This window comes from Eptatretus burgeri, chromosome 2 (genome assembly GCF_056783735.1).
Source record: "Eptatretus burgeri isolate ZD-2024b chromosome 2, Ebu_testis_v1, whole genome shotgun sequence".
Classification (NCBI taxonomy): Eukaryota; Metazoa; Chordata; class Myxini; order Myxiniformes; family Myxinidae; genus Eptatretus; species Eptatretus burgeri.
The window spans coordinates 41,853,112-41,867,203 of record NC_140962.1 but is presented as its reverse complement, the minus strand read 5'-3'; the positions used below and the strand labels follow the sequence as shown (position 1 = coordinate 41,867,203).

Below are 14,092 nucleotides of genomic sequence, written 5' to 3'. Positions count from 1 at the left end.
TTTGTAATTAGTTCTGGGTACCAGGGATAGCTTGCTTACTTTTCGTGAAAGGCACGATGGGAGCTTTAACCTCCAACCTACAAATGCTACCACATGAGACACCCGGCCGAACGTACATATGGGGGACGGTGCATTTTGCGATACAAAAGCCTGCCTGTGAATAACCAATCAGATCGTTTCGTCAGGAAGGGAATGCAACCCAGACTAGATAGCTCCAAGGTATGGACGCTACCTTTACACACTATCCTGTCGGGTCGTTCTTCATCTTCTTAAATGGGTTTAACAAATCCACATTTTTCCCATCACACTACAATCTCTCAATGGTAGACAGATAGAATCGTTTTGTTTTACACAATCAACTCTATCAAATGCTTACAAGTGGGTTTTCTGACATGACATGTGCAAGATGTTGTGCATTATCCCACAATCAGACTTTATCGGTTAAATGAAATGTCATGTCTCATTCATGTGGGGTTTAATACCATGTGTTTTGGATAAACTCTCAAGATTAGAGGTGAGCTGCTCCATGGTGAACACAGTATGTATAGTGTGTGTATGTGTGTGGTCCGTGCTTTTCCCCTCTTGTCCCTCACCATCCTATACAACAAATCATACAGTCTATGCCTCGGTTTAACCAACCATTGGTATCCTGGACAATTATGCTGAAATGAGAAACACAGATTGATGATATATTGTGCTTTACAATTGCAACTCACCAGCAACGACAATCCGATTGGGCACCTGCATCACTATGCAGGAGGCACCGTCATCCGTGTTAATTGGCATGCCATCCATCGCAGTGAACGGTAAGTCTTCGGATCCACATTGGCCACCGGCCTCCGTGGCCACCGTGAGGCAGGATGGAACTCGCATCACCTGGCTGATCGCCGCTGTGAAGGCGAGATCAGAGGCTATCGCGGCATCATAGTTAAGGCCAGCATCGTCTTTACCTTGTGGGAATGACGTGGACTCCATTGCTGGGAGGGTGAAGGAAGGTGGGGCAAAATAAGTTGTCTGAACTTAACCGGTATACAGATATATATATATATATATATATATATATATATATATATATATATATATATATATATATATATATATATATATATATATATATATATATGGATTTGGGGATATGGCAGGGATGTCGAGGTTACACGTCCTGCCGCTCGTCGGGTAGTACATGTTGTGCGGCGGTTTAAATGATCAGAAAGTCATCCCAAAAGTGTAATGCAAATGAATGGAATTGTGTTGACAAGGTCTGTTAGAAGCTATCTAAATATTGCGTATGCAAATATAGTGGAATTTTTGACCCCCCCCCCCCAATCTTCCCAGTGTACACACCATGTGTGAAGCAGACTATACGTCCCCACTCCACAACTTAATATTGTTGTGGGCAGGGTATCGGCGACGAGCACGACCGCTAGATGGAGCAGTAGAGTCGGCACCACCGAACACCCGGAATTCAGATCATCACCCTCGGATAACTCCGAAGATACGGGTCCCTTACAGACCGTGAATCATCAATAAATCAACAGCATGGGCACAGGGTTATTTGCCAAACTTCAAAATACCTAGAGGCCCACGTGGCGAACTACCGAGTATTCACACCCTCGACGGAGCTCGAACGGGACGAGCCGTAACCGTGCTCGACCCGTGCATAACCCGAGCGGATGGTTACAGAGGTCCCGTCGGTGCAAATGCACACAACTACGGCAACAACGGCCTTTTTAATTTCCCAACACGCACCGTGCTAAGCCAATGAAGGAAAGGACAAAGACGAGCTGAAACATTCAACAAAAGGAATATTTATTACCAATAGGGGGAAGGGACACATAAAGGGCAGAGTTAAACCGACTATAAAGAATGCAAATAATGTACAGCAAAGCACTTAACCAGTTGCTACTTTAAGACAGGCCCACGGGACACACACGCACACACACAAATACCCAAAATGAAATGGACCTTCCCGCCTCGTACGGTTTGGCCGAGACGAGCGAACCAGGATGAGACCAGCCGCGTTGAGATGAGACCAGACCAGCGCTCTTGATGAGACCAGACCAGCCCAGCATCGGCGACAGGACAAGACCAGAAGAAGCGCCAGTGAGATGAGACGAGATCAGCGCCAGCGAGATGAGAGCAGATGTGGCGCAATTCAACTCCTTCCCCTGGACCCGACAACCACCGCACTTCTTTTTTAGTTGGGAGGGGCTTCTTCTCCCGATCACTCGCCTCCCGATTGGTCGGACCCATCGCGCCATTCTCTGGCCATCCTCCATTGGACAGGCCCGCGGTAGGAGGGGGCAACTCCCACCACTCTGGGCGGAGTCCCGAGTGGAGGTGCTTGTGGCTCGGCTCACCTCTGGCTACGTGCCTAATGGCGATGGTGCTGGGTCGGAAACGGGGCGGGTAAGACGCCCGCTCCATACCGATTGGCTGAGAGGGACGCCATGCCTATGTTAGGCTCCGCCCACGCACGTGCTTGCTGGCGAGCACGTGAAGAATGTCACGAGCGTTATGGCGTCAGGATGGAGCGAAGGTGTTGTTGTGATACGGGGTGTAAAAATGTAAAAGAAAACCCTATCAAAATAACTCCGCAGCGCACGAACATTTAATTCCCATTAGACTAGGGACGGGACCCGAACGAGAAACACATACTTACCGATATAACTGTTCTATAGGGACTTGAATGTTGAGTGTTCATGGCTTCCAGATTCGCAACAATATCACCTGCTCGAGAATCCTCCACAACACATACACCTGGAGAATCTCATGACCAGCAACAGCCATCGCGAGAAATTTTGAGGAAATTACATTTTTAGGGCAAATACCTTTCCAAATGATGCGGAACACGATGTTTTCATGAGAATTTACCGTTTGTGCCATTTTGTGCTTCCTTGTACCCTTCCCTCATGTCCACTAACGAGCACCGTGTTCATCAAGGGTCTTGTGAGCAAAACGTTGGATTCAAAAAGGAGGAAAAATAACAGTGAAACGGACAGAGCGACACGGCTTCGGGTGGACCGTGATGAGGCCGAAAAGGACCCGTTGGCGACATTTCCACTGAGCTTGGATAGTCCTCGAACACCGACACGAATACCTGCTTCAGTCAAGGTGACCACAGGTCGAAGCGTCAACCTTGACGGACGCAAACTGTCCGATTCCTGTCAGGAAAGTCGACCGTCCGATAAACGAGTACGACGACGAGTTCGGCATTTCGAACAACCGACCGTGTGAGCCAAGCACGTATCTCATTCAGCACTCCGGACCGCCGGGCACGACCCGCACCGAGTACCACACGCGAAATTCGTGCTGACTCACCGACGCACGGAGAACCACTCAACACGCCGGGACAAGGCGGTCACGAACCCATGGGGGGCGAAGGCCTCAAAACGAGAGGGTTTGTTGTTGAGTTACGAATGGTGAGAAAACGTCTTTAGCTCTCGCAGACGCGGACGTCCGATCACGCATCAGCATCAAGCGAACGTACGTATACGGGACATTACGTGTGACGTCAGGGCGTGCGCCATGACGTCATCGCTAAATAGCCGTTTCCAGGGAGAGTAAAACGGCAAGTTACGGACAAAACCCGTCACGTGTGTCTCCAGGTTAACAAGAGTGGAGAGTGAGTAACACAAAACCGCTCATCGCAGGTTTTTATTCGTGGCGACGAGTGTTAAAAACGTTCGCTTTAACTTCCGCCTCCCTGATTCGATGGCTCTGCTCGTTTGGGCCGATCTATCTATTTAATACGTACCTGGGTCTGAGTACGTTTTTCCATTGGAAAGATTCCGGCCGAGCGAATCAAATTGAAAATGATGATTTTTTATTATATGGACTGTACGGCTTCGGGTGGACCGTGATGAGGACAAGTTACGGGCAAGGGAGGACGGACCAGTTGTTTTTATGGGGAATTTGAGATTTTAAGTGACAGATTTGCCCGAATGTAAACTTCAAGCCCTTGTGCGTCTGTTTGGAAAGTGTTTCCTGGTAGTCCAGGTCGGTCTCTGTTTTACAATGATCACATTTCACGCGACGGCGATCGGGTCGCTTTCGGGAAATCATGGGGACATTTGTTTTTCTATTGTAACCTCAACATTTACATCATTTACATTAAAACATGGTGTAAACTGGCTCCACAATCCACCCCCCCTTTCCACCATCCCCCCCACCCTCCACCCTGCACGGCTCAACCATCCCCCCCACCCTCCACCCTGCACGGCTCAACCACCCCCCACGGCTCCACCATTCCCCCCACCCCACCCTGCACGGCTCAACCATCCTCCCACGGCTCCACCATCCCTCCCACCTCACCCTACACGGCTCCACCACCCCCCCACAATCCCCCAACCTGCATGGCTCCACCATCCCCCACCTCACCCTACACGGCTCCACCATCCCCCCACGGCTCCACCATCCCCCCACCTCACCCTACACGGCTCCACCATCCCCCACGGCTCAACCATCCCCCCACCCTCCACCCTGCACGGCTCCACCATCCCCCCCACCCTGCACGGCTCAACCATCCCCCCCACGGCTCCACCATCCCCCCACCTCACCCTACACGGCTCCACCATCCCCTCCACGGCTCCAACATCCCCCCCACCCTGCACGGCTCCACCATCCCCCCCACGGCTCCACCATCCCCCACCCTGCACAGCTCCACCATCCCCCCACCCCCACCCTGCACGGCTCCACCATCCCCCACCCTACACGACTCCACCATCCCCTCCACTGCTCCACCATCCCCCCCACCCTGCACGGCTCCACCATCCCCTCCACGGCTCCACCATCCCCCCCACCCTGCACGGCTCCACCATCCCCCCACCCTGCACGGCTCCACCATCCCCCCCACGGCCCCCTCCACCATCCCCCCACAGCTTCCTCCACCATCCCCCCCCCACAGCTTCCTCCACCATCCTCCCTCCACGGCTCCAGTGTCCCGAGACACGGCACGGCTTCCTCTGAAGTCCAGGGAGAACATACCTGCTCATGAAGTCCCGGATTCACGGACAGTTTCCACAGAAGGAATATCACCTTCCGTAGACATAATCCGGCAACACGAACAGCCCAAGAACAAGTCGTTGACAATCCTTCTGGTCAGATCTTCAGAGTACCCAGGGCCCTGTACGGATTCTCTGCCATGTATACCTGAACGTGCTGGCGATTGCCAGACCATCAGCCATTTGTGTTTGTGCATGATGCGTGATTACATAACCCGCGTTCAAGGAGGGAAATATATCATTTGGAAACTGCTTGAGGGTGGGCGAAGCCTTGGGAGTCGGGCAGTACTGCCACTTGCCAGATTTATTTCTTTATTTATTTATTTTGTATACCTTGTCGAGGCTCATATGAGAGTAAACACACAACACAGAGCAAGGGGGGCATGAGACAAGAGGGGTGGGAGAGGGAAGGACAAAACAGTGGGGAACAGACATTAGGAGATCTGTGGAAGGGAGAAGGATGGGACGGGGAACATGGGGAATACAAGATGGACATTACAGGGACTTTCAGGAAGGAAAGCAGGGAATTTGAAGGAGGTGGGTTTGGGGTGGATTAAGGGGGTAGAAAAGATCGAGGATTTGGATGAGGGATGATAAGAGGTGGTGGTGAACAGCTGTTTTGAAGGCTTGGAGGGAACAATGGGATTGAATAGAGTGAGGGAGTTTGTTCCAAAGGCGGGGGAAAAAAAAGAGGAATGAAAGAGTGAAGGTGAGCAGTGAGGACCCCTCTGCTTCATATTCCTTTGGTTACATGACAGTTAATGAAGTAAGGAAAAGACTAACCTTTCTCACCTGTGGCTGTGCTAATGTTTCTTCCGCCACTCCTGATAGTTGATATTAACCAGTACTCTCAAACTTGTGCAGAATGTGGTGACTGGTGATAGTAGTAGTGCGGTCGTGGAAGGGAGGCAGTGACGGGCTGTGACTAAAAACCGGCCCAAATTCGGTTTCAGAATTCAGGAATTTGGTAAGTGCCTTACCTTAGGCTTCAGGAATCAGCAGGTGTGGTGGCCACTCTACCGATAACCTCATCCAAGTCCAGGTTCAAAAGAATGTCCTTTTCTCTCGCCATCAGCAAACAAGACTCAAGATGCTCCTGTGACGGGGTACTTCTCAATCGGCTCTTGAGGACCTTCAAAGTAGAGAAGCTTCTCTCGCATGCAACTTGTGTGATGAATAGAGTCAATGAGGACTTGTGGGCCAGACCAATGACACCATAAGCATCATTCAGGAAGTTGCATCTCAGTAGAATTTGGGAGACACAACTTGCACAGTTTTTTTTCATGATGAACAGCTCTAATTCACATTCCTGGCCCGGATCTTCAATAGGAACTTCACTTGCTGTCTTCAACGCATAGTCATCCAAAGCTGATGTGTGAAGCTTGTCCCAGTGCGATTTAGCCAGGCTGGTTAATTCAGACTGCAAATTATCCACGGTGGCCGTTTCGTCATATTTGAGCAGGCGTTTGCTCAACTCCTCCAGTGATTGCATCTTAAATCCACATTTCTTCATGTCTGTAAAGTTTCTGGGGTCCAGACTAGCAAAGTCAGCATACGGTGTCCCATTTTTTTTTTTTAGAAAATGACGATGCATGCTTCACAATCCTCCTGCTCGAGCAGCTTGTCATTGGCCCACTCCACAAAGTTGTCGGCTGCATTCTTGACAGCATCGAAATCCTTCGCAGCACTTTCTGAGATCGTCCTGTGTTCCAGTGACCGTGTGATGAGCTGCCAATATATCCATTCCGCTTGCTTGCAGCTATTTTGATAGTGGTGACGGAGCCTCAAATTTGCACAGAAAGATTTGAACAGTGAGAATGGTCTCATATTTTAGCAGCAACCTTGTGTATCCTTTTGGCTTTCACACGCACTACAGGATCGGATTGCGTATTCTCTTGAATCTTTGTCAGTATCACAATTTTGTCAATCTGGTTTTGAGAATGACCCAAACACTTTTGTCAGTGATGCATACTTTGACCACCAGCGCGTTTCACCAATCGTGGACAGCCTCCGATGCTGTGTCCTGACGAACACTTTCCCAAACATTCATAGGCTGATACAATTCCTGAATCAACACGGCAATATCATTCATTATGAGCGAATAGCGATGCCTTTGCAATCACAACTCCTGTAGTGTCTGCTAATACAAGGATAAGTACATGTGCGCAGCACGGGACGCAGACTTGGTATGGGGGGACTCCGTTGAGAGCAGTGCGGAAAACCCCTTATGTTGGCCTTGCATATTTGCAGCACCATCAGTTGAATTGCCAACACATTTTCATGAAGTCAATTTCACATGAATCGAGAACCCACTTTATTAAATGAAGAAAGTAATTCCTAGTTGAGGATTCACAATCTATCACTGCAGTTAGTTTCTCGTGAATGTAATCTGTGAGATATCTGAGGATAACAGAGCATTGGTACTTTGAGGTTATGTCCTGAGCAGTATCTATTTGCATAGACAACATGCCAACCTCTTTCACTTCGTTTGCAATACTTTATTTGACCAGTTGCCGCATTGTCTCTGACTGTATTTACTGGTGTCTTTGAAAGCAAGGTCACCAACGACCCCCTGACCCTGCCCACATCTGAGTCGGGCAGCGCTTTGTTTTGCTCAATGAAATTGTTTACATGCTCCTGTAAACAAACACTCGTCGTACTTGCTAAGCAGTAGAATAAACTCCAAAAAGTTGCCATGATCCACGGAAATGTAAACAAAACTTATAAACAAAACTTATATACAGCTGTGTTCTGTGTTGAAGACTACTTCTGTGTTGGTCTGTCTTTTGCAATGGTTCCTAAAATGGGGGCCCACACATTTGTTTGGTGCCAGGTCCACAATATACATACAATTGTAAGAAGAAAGAGAGCCTTGCATGCACTGATCAGACAGTCATACATACATGTCGTGGAAAGATGAAAACAAAGGCGGTTCAACGGAAAGTTCAAAGAGATACAAAATATTTCTGATGAAGCCATTAATTGGCTCTCAAACTTGGATTTAGAGTTACAATGGCACTTTGTTTCATATAACTGTAGTGTGTGTGTGTGTGTGTGTGTGTGTGTGTGTGTGTGTGTGTGTGTGTGTGTGTGTGTGTGTGTGTGTGTGTGTGGAGACAGAGACAAAGAGAAAGAGGGAGAGAGACAAAGAGACAGAGAGAGAGAGAGAGAGACAGAGACAGAGAGACAAAGAGAAAGAGAAAGAGAGAGACAGACAGACAGAGACAGAGACAGAGAGAGACAGAGACAGAGACAGAGACAGAGAGAGAGACAGAGAGAAAGAGAAAGAGGGAGAGAGACAAAGAGAAAGAGAAAGAGAGAGACAGAGACAGAGACAGAGAGAGAAAGAGGGAGAGAGACAAAGAGAAAGAGACAGAGACAGAGACAGAGACAGAGACAGAGACAGAGACAGAGACAGAGACAGAGAGAGAGACAGAGAGAGAGAGAGAGAGAGAGAGAGAGAGAGAGAGAGAGAGAGAGAGAGAGAGAGAGAGAGAGACAGAGACAGAGACAGAGACAGAGACAGAGACAGAGACAGAGAGAGCGAGAGCGAGAGCGAGAGCGAGAGCGAGAGCGAGAGCGAGAGCGAGAGCGAGAGCGAGAGAGAGAGAGAGCTACTATGAGCTGTAGATCATCTAAAATTTATTTTTTTTATAAATTGCCGACGCTATCTATGGTTCATATGAGAGAAGAAAAAGAAGATGATGGACATGGAAGATCCTCTGCTGGTTTTCATGAAGATTAGACAAGTTATCACTGGTACCCTGAGCAAATTCTAAACTCATGCCACCTTTCACCTTCGTTCAAATATCAGGCTTCACGAGTCAGTTCCTGAACAACGGGCTCAAATATTTCCCTGGCAAACCCCACGAGAAAGTGAAAATAACTGAGGTAGTAGTGGTAGTAGTAGTGGTAGTAGTAGTAGTAGTGGTAGTGGTAGTAGAAGAAGATGATGATCAGATCAGATCAGTTTTCTCCTACATCGATGGCAATATGCTTCCAGTCTGGTTATTCAAACCGAGTAAATGCCTTCCATTTATCCCAAATACAATTCCCTGTTCAACCACCCTGGTCTTTTCCTGATCCTTTATTTACTCTTGACTGGAATATACTGTATATATTTACACTCTGCTCATTTGTTATTTAAAGGTTGACCATTTCTCTGATGTATCGAGATAGCCCTTTTGTTAGCCTGGCCCGATATATTTCAAATAACTCTCTCTCCTCCTAACCTTCAAAGTCTGGCCTTCTAAAATCTAATTTTCCTGAAATATCCCTTACTCTTCCTCTCATCTCAAGTCTTGCCAAGCCTGACAGGATATCATTGATGTACACAAAGTCGTCTCTGAGCTGTCTCGCCTGGGTTCGAATCTTGGCCCAGCTATAAGTTGTCATCCCGGTGTTTCTCAGGCAGGACGATTCATCCGTGTGTGCGTCGTCTCTCGGATGGACGTTCAACTGAGTGTCCCGTCTGCTGACATTAGTTGCTGAATGTTAAAGATCTCACGGTATCCTTCACAAAGAGTACGTGAGCTATCACTGGTACCCTGAACAAATGACAACTTCCTGCTAAAACCTGCAGATGCCACTGCGTCAGCAGCACAGCTGTGCCCCCAGCAAATGATGCCAGCCACAGCCTATGCTGCATGCGAAAGAGGAAGGTACTGACAAAGATTCAAGAGAATGCGCAATCCGATCCTGTAGTGCGTGTGAAAGCCAAAAGGATACACAAGGTCGCTGCCTGCAGTATGATGTGAACAATATTCTGTTTATGTTCCACTACCTCCACCATCTTCATCCTCCAGGGAGATTTACCCCAAAATAGGTCCAAAATTGTCTGTCGCCTCCCCCACGCAACTCTCCCAATATGATTTTTTTGGTATAAACTGTCGAGGCTCGTATGAGAGCTAACACACAGAACATACAACAAAGGGAGCAGGAGACAAGAGGGACGGGAGAGGGAAAGAAAAAATAGTGGGGAACAGAAACATGAGGAGATCTGTGGGAGGGAGAGGGAATGGGCGGGGTACACAGGGAAACCAAGATGGACACTACAGAGACTTTCAGGTCCTTACACGACAGGGACTTTCAGGAGGGAAAGCAGGGAATTTAAAGGAGATGCGTTTGGGGTAGATTAGCGGGGGTAGAAAAGATTATGGTTTTGGAGAGGGGAAGATAAGAGATGGTTGTGAACAGCAGTTTTGAAGGCCTGGAGGGAAGAGTGGGATTGAAGAGAGTGTTGGAGTTTATTTCAAAGGTGGGAAAAAGAGGAATGAAAGAGTGAAGGTGAGCAGTGATTCTTGATTTTGGTAGTTTTACCAGAAGGGGGTTGCTGGCAGATATTGAGCGCCCTGTGGAAATATGGGGGGGAGGGGGGAATATCTCAGACAGAGCAGCGGGGGGCAGGCCGGAGAGGAGACGGCAGAAGACACAAAGACCACCTACCTGCCTGCGGTGAGAGACCCAAAGACTCAGCATCATCGCGGGATATACCAATGATCCTAAATGCCTTGGTTTCCACAGCGTGAAGCCGAGAAAGGTGAGAGGTGGGAGCACCAGCCCGGAGGAGAGAGCAGTACTCCATCAGGCTGTGGACGAAAACTTTGTATGTGGTCAGGAGCTCAGGTGTGCCAAGGAAGGACTTTGCATGAAGGAGGATGACCAGTCAGTGACTGGCTTTGGAGGCCAGCTCGGAAATGTGACTTTCCAAGGAAAGATCATGGCAGAAAGTGAGACCCAGAAGTTTGAATGAAAGGACTTATTCAAGAGGATTGTTGAGAAAGTAGATGGGGGGAGGGGGGGTTCCAGACAGTCATTTCAGAGAGATATATTGAGAGTGTGAGATTTGTCAGGATTGAAAGATATGTTCCACGTGTTGAATCATCTTGTGATTCTATCCAGATCTGCAGAGTGAAGAGGCTGCTGCTTGCCGATTTTAGGGATGACAGATGGTACGACAAAGGGTGGAGTCATCAGCAAAGAGATGAAGAGGATGTTCCAGAGAGTCAGAGAGATCATTGATGAAAACCAAAAAAAAGAACAGGGCCCAGAACACTACCTTGAGGAACTCCAGCCTGGACAGGAAGAGGGGATGAGAGAACTCCATTTCGGGCCACACTTTGGCTGCAACAGGAGAGGAAGTCTGCGAGCCATGAGTGGAGAAGGCCTTGGATACCATAGGAAGAGAGTTTGTTGAGCAGGGAAGGGTGCCAGATCGTATCGAAAGCACGCGACATGTCCAGGGATATGGCTCTGATTTCATGTCTGGCATTGAGTACCTCCATCCATTATTGGGAGGACAGAAGCAGCATGTCCTGGATGGAGTGACCGAGTCTGAATCCAAATTGTAGATCAGAAATCAAGCCATTGGAAAAGAGGAAGGATTTAATATCAGAAGCGATGATGGATTCCATAACCCTGCTGATGATTGGGAGAAGGCCGATTGGTCTGTAGCTGCAGGCATCTGTTTTTGCACCATTTTTATGAAGAGTGGTAATGTTTTCTGATTTCCAAGCAGATGGCAGATGACCGTGAGCAAATGAGAGGGTGAATAGAACAGAGAGAAGGTGAGCAAGAGCAGCAGAGCAGGTTTTTACGACACGAGGGCTGATGCCGTCTGGATGGGTTGCAGAATCTCAGTCGAGGTTCGACAGCAAGCTCTCCACTTTGTCAGGAGAAAAGGACATGAGTCCAGGAACAGCTGGGGAAGGAGGGTATAGAAAGCGATGGGTTTGGGACACAAGATTTCGAAGCAAACAGTTTAAGATTCGAAGCAAACAGATTTCGGAGTTTAAGGCATTCAGCATTTGCATGTGCAGTGTCAGCTGTGCAGCCATTTGAGGTAAGGGAGCAGATGGAGGGGGAACATACAACAGAAACAGACTTAACTAGACACCATCAGGATTTGGAGGAGGGAGACAGATTTGAGAGTTCAGACTTGAGATTAGAAAAATGTTGTTTTCTGGCTCTTCTGAGGGTAGATACACACTTCTTCCGAGCTTTGTGGAAGGAACTGAGATTACCCTCAGTTGGATTAGTCTTATATGAGGTGAAGGCAAATTGTTGCAGGACAACTGCCTCGCCACAAGCTTCAGTGAACCATGGGCAGGAGGAGGGTAGGACAACCAAAGACGAGAGAAAGAGAGAAAGAGAGAAAGAGAGAAAGAGAGAAAGAGAGAAAGAGAGAAAGAGAGAAAGAGAGAAAGAGAGAAAGAGAGAAAGAGAGAAAGAGAGAAAGAGAGAAAGAGAGAAAGAGAGAAAGAGAGAAAGAGAGAGAGAGAGAGAGAGAGAGAGAGAGAGAGAGAGAGAGAGAGAGAGAGAGAGAGAGAGAGAGAGAGAGAGAGATATATTCTTTGAAAGAATTCCCAGAACAAGCTGATGTCGGAGGAAATAGAGATGGGAGACAAGTCTAGAAGTTTGATGGCTGCTTGAAGTCCCCGCCAGTCGGCCTGAGTGAAATGCCAGACTCATACTGCACTGAGGTGGTTCTCTAATTATAGCCAGAGAGACGTCTACTTTGACAAGCACATGGTCAGATAAACTGATTGGAGCAAAGGAAGAACAGCAGATATTTTCAGGGAAATTGGTCAAAATAAGATCCAGAAAAGATGTCGTGTTGTTGGTTGAGATCTGGCTCAGGAAGTTGAGAGATTGTGTCAGTTCCAATGAGTCATAGAAGTTTTTTGCTGAAGTGCCATGGCAGGTGAGAGAGGTACCCACACCTAGCCAACTGGCATGATGACAGTTGGTCACCACATATGAGGAAGAGAGATGGGATGAGAGGATAGAAGTGGGTCCATGTTTTCGGTGAGTGACATGTAAATGGAGTCATAACTGTTTGGTGGATGGTAAAACTCACATATACACATGAGGTGGGAGTGGAGGGGAAGCCGTAGCCAGAGGTTTTTCTGGGGGCGTGGGGGAGAGGGCAGTGCATGGTGAGTGAGAAATGGAGTCTTTGATGAAGAGAGCAACTCCGCCGCCAGGACGAGGCTCAGGTCTGTCATACCAGAGGTTGGAGTAACCAGGGAGAGATACTTGGGAGTCAGAGATGTCTTGAAGGAGGAATGTTTCTGTTAAGCAGATTATGTCTGGTTTATCAGTAGCAACCTGTATGGAAAGATCTGTCAGGTTTGAGCGTAGGCCCCAGATGTTTGAGGTCCACACTGTTAAGGTAGAGGGACCCCAGATATTTGAGGTCCACACTGTTAAGGAAGAGGGACCCCAGATGTTTGAGGTCCACACTGTTAAGGAAGAGGGGCCCCAGATGTTTGAGGTCCACACTGTTAAGGTAGAGGGAAGGGAGGAGGTTTTGGGTGCAGGGGAGGGGGGGGTATGACGAGGGAGGAGGGCTTGAGGTAAGGAGAGTTGTTGAAAGAGTGTGGGGGGTTGCAGAAGAGCTCGGGGAGAGGGTAGGATGAGGAGGAGAAAAGGCTTTGTGGTGATGGTTTGAGGTACAGTGGAGAGTAAAAAGAGAGGGGGCAGAGAGCAGTTAAAGATTGGAAGATGTGGAGTGATGAGATGGAAGAGAGAGGTGGAGGAAGGAGGCACCTTTGTGGTTGTGATGGGGGGCAACTTTGGAAAGGGGGAGTGGGGGAAGATTGGAGGGAGAAGGGGTGAGGAGGGAGTTTTTCAGAAAGCTGAAAGGGAAGCTTGGAGGGGGAAGAATGTGAAGGTTGCTTTGAGAGCGAGGGGAGACAATGAGAGCAGGCATGGCCAAGGTGCAGGAGGGCGGTGGGAAGAGGGGGAGGATGAGACTTGGTGGAGGTGTGATGAAGAAGGGGGTGGGCAGGGGGAGGTACAAGATTTGAGGGGTTGGGATCTTCAAAAACTGGCTTTCGCAGCAATTCTGGGCTAAATATATAAATCCTCCCTTTGCTCTACCTTCCACCTATTCGAGAACACAACTTACACCTGGTAAAACTACAAATAACTTTAATCATCACGAATCTCCCTTTTCACATGTCTTTCTCATTCTACCTTTAAGTTTACTATTCCAGGTAGCTTCTGGTACTCCAGAAGCACTGCATCAGCATCCTGAGTACCTCATTAACCTCACTGTCTGTAATCTTCATATAAACAGACTACTG

General features: G+C 48.3%; 1 protein-coding gene across 16 annotated transcripts in view; it reads right to left on the bottom strand.

The window, feature by feature from the left end:
* LOC147031895 (mitochondrial fission factor-like) overlaps positions 1 to 3,545 on the bottom strand; it is a 138,946-nt gene extending 135,401 nt beyond the window's left edge. For all 16 annotated transcript variants that reach the window (XR_015054834.1, XR_015054849.1, XM_085868837.1 and 13 more), the window contains exons 1-2: positions 3,322 to 3,545; positions 717 to 977 (exon numbers count right to left, since the gene is read on the bottom strand). Coding sequence is in view for 14 of the 16 variants with exons in the window: in XM_085868837.1 (XP_085724963.1) it covers positions 717 to 975 (259 nt within the window). In the remaining 2 variants the exon portion in view is untranslated. The remainder of the gene's footprint in view (positions 1 to 716; positions 978 to 3,321) is intronic.
* Between the last annotated feature and the right edge of the window lie 10,547 nt (positions 3,546 to 14,092).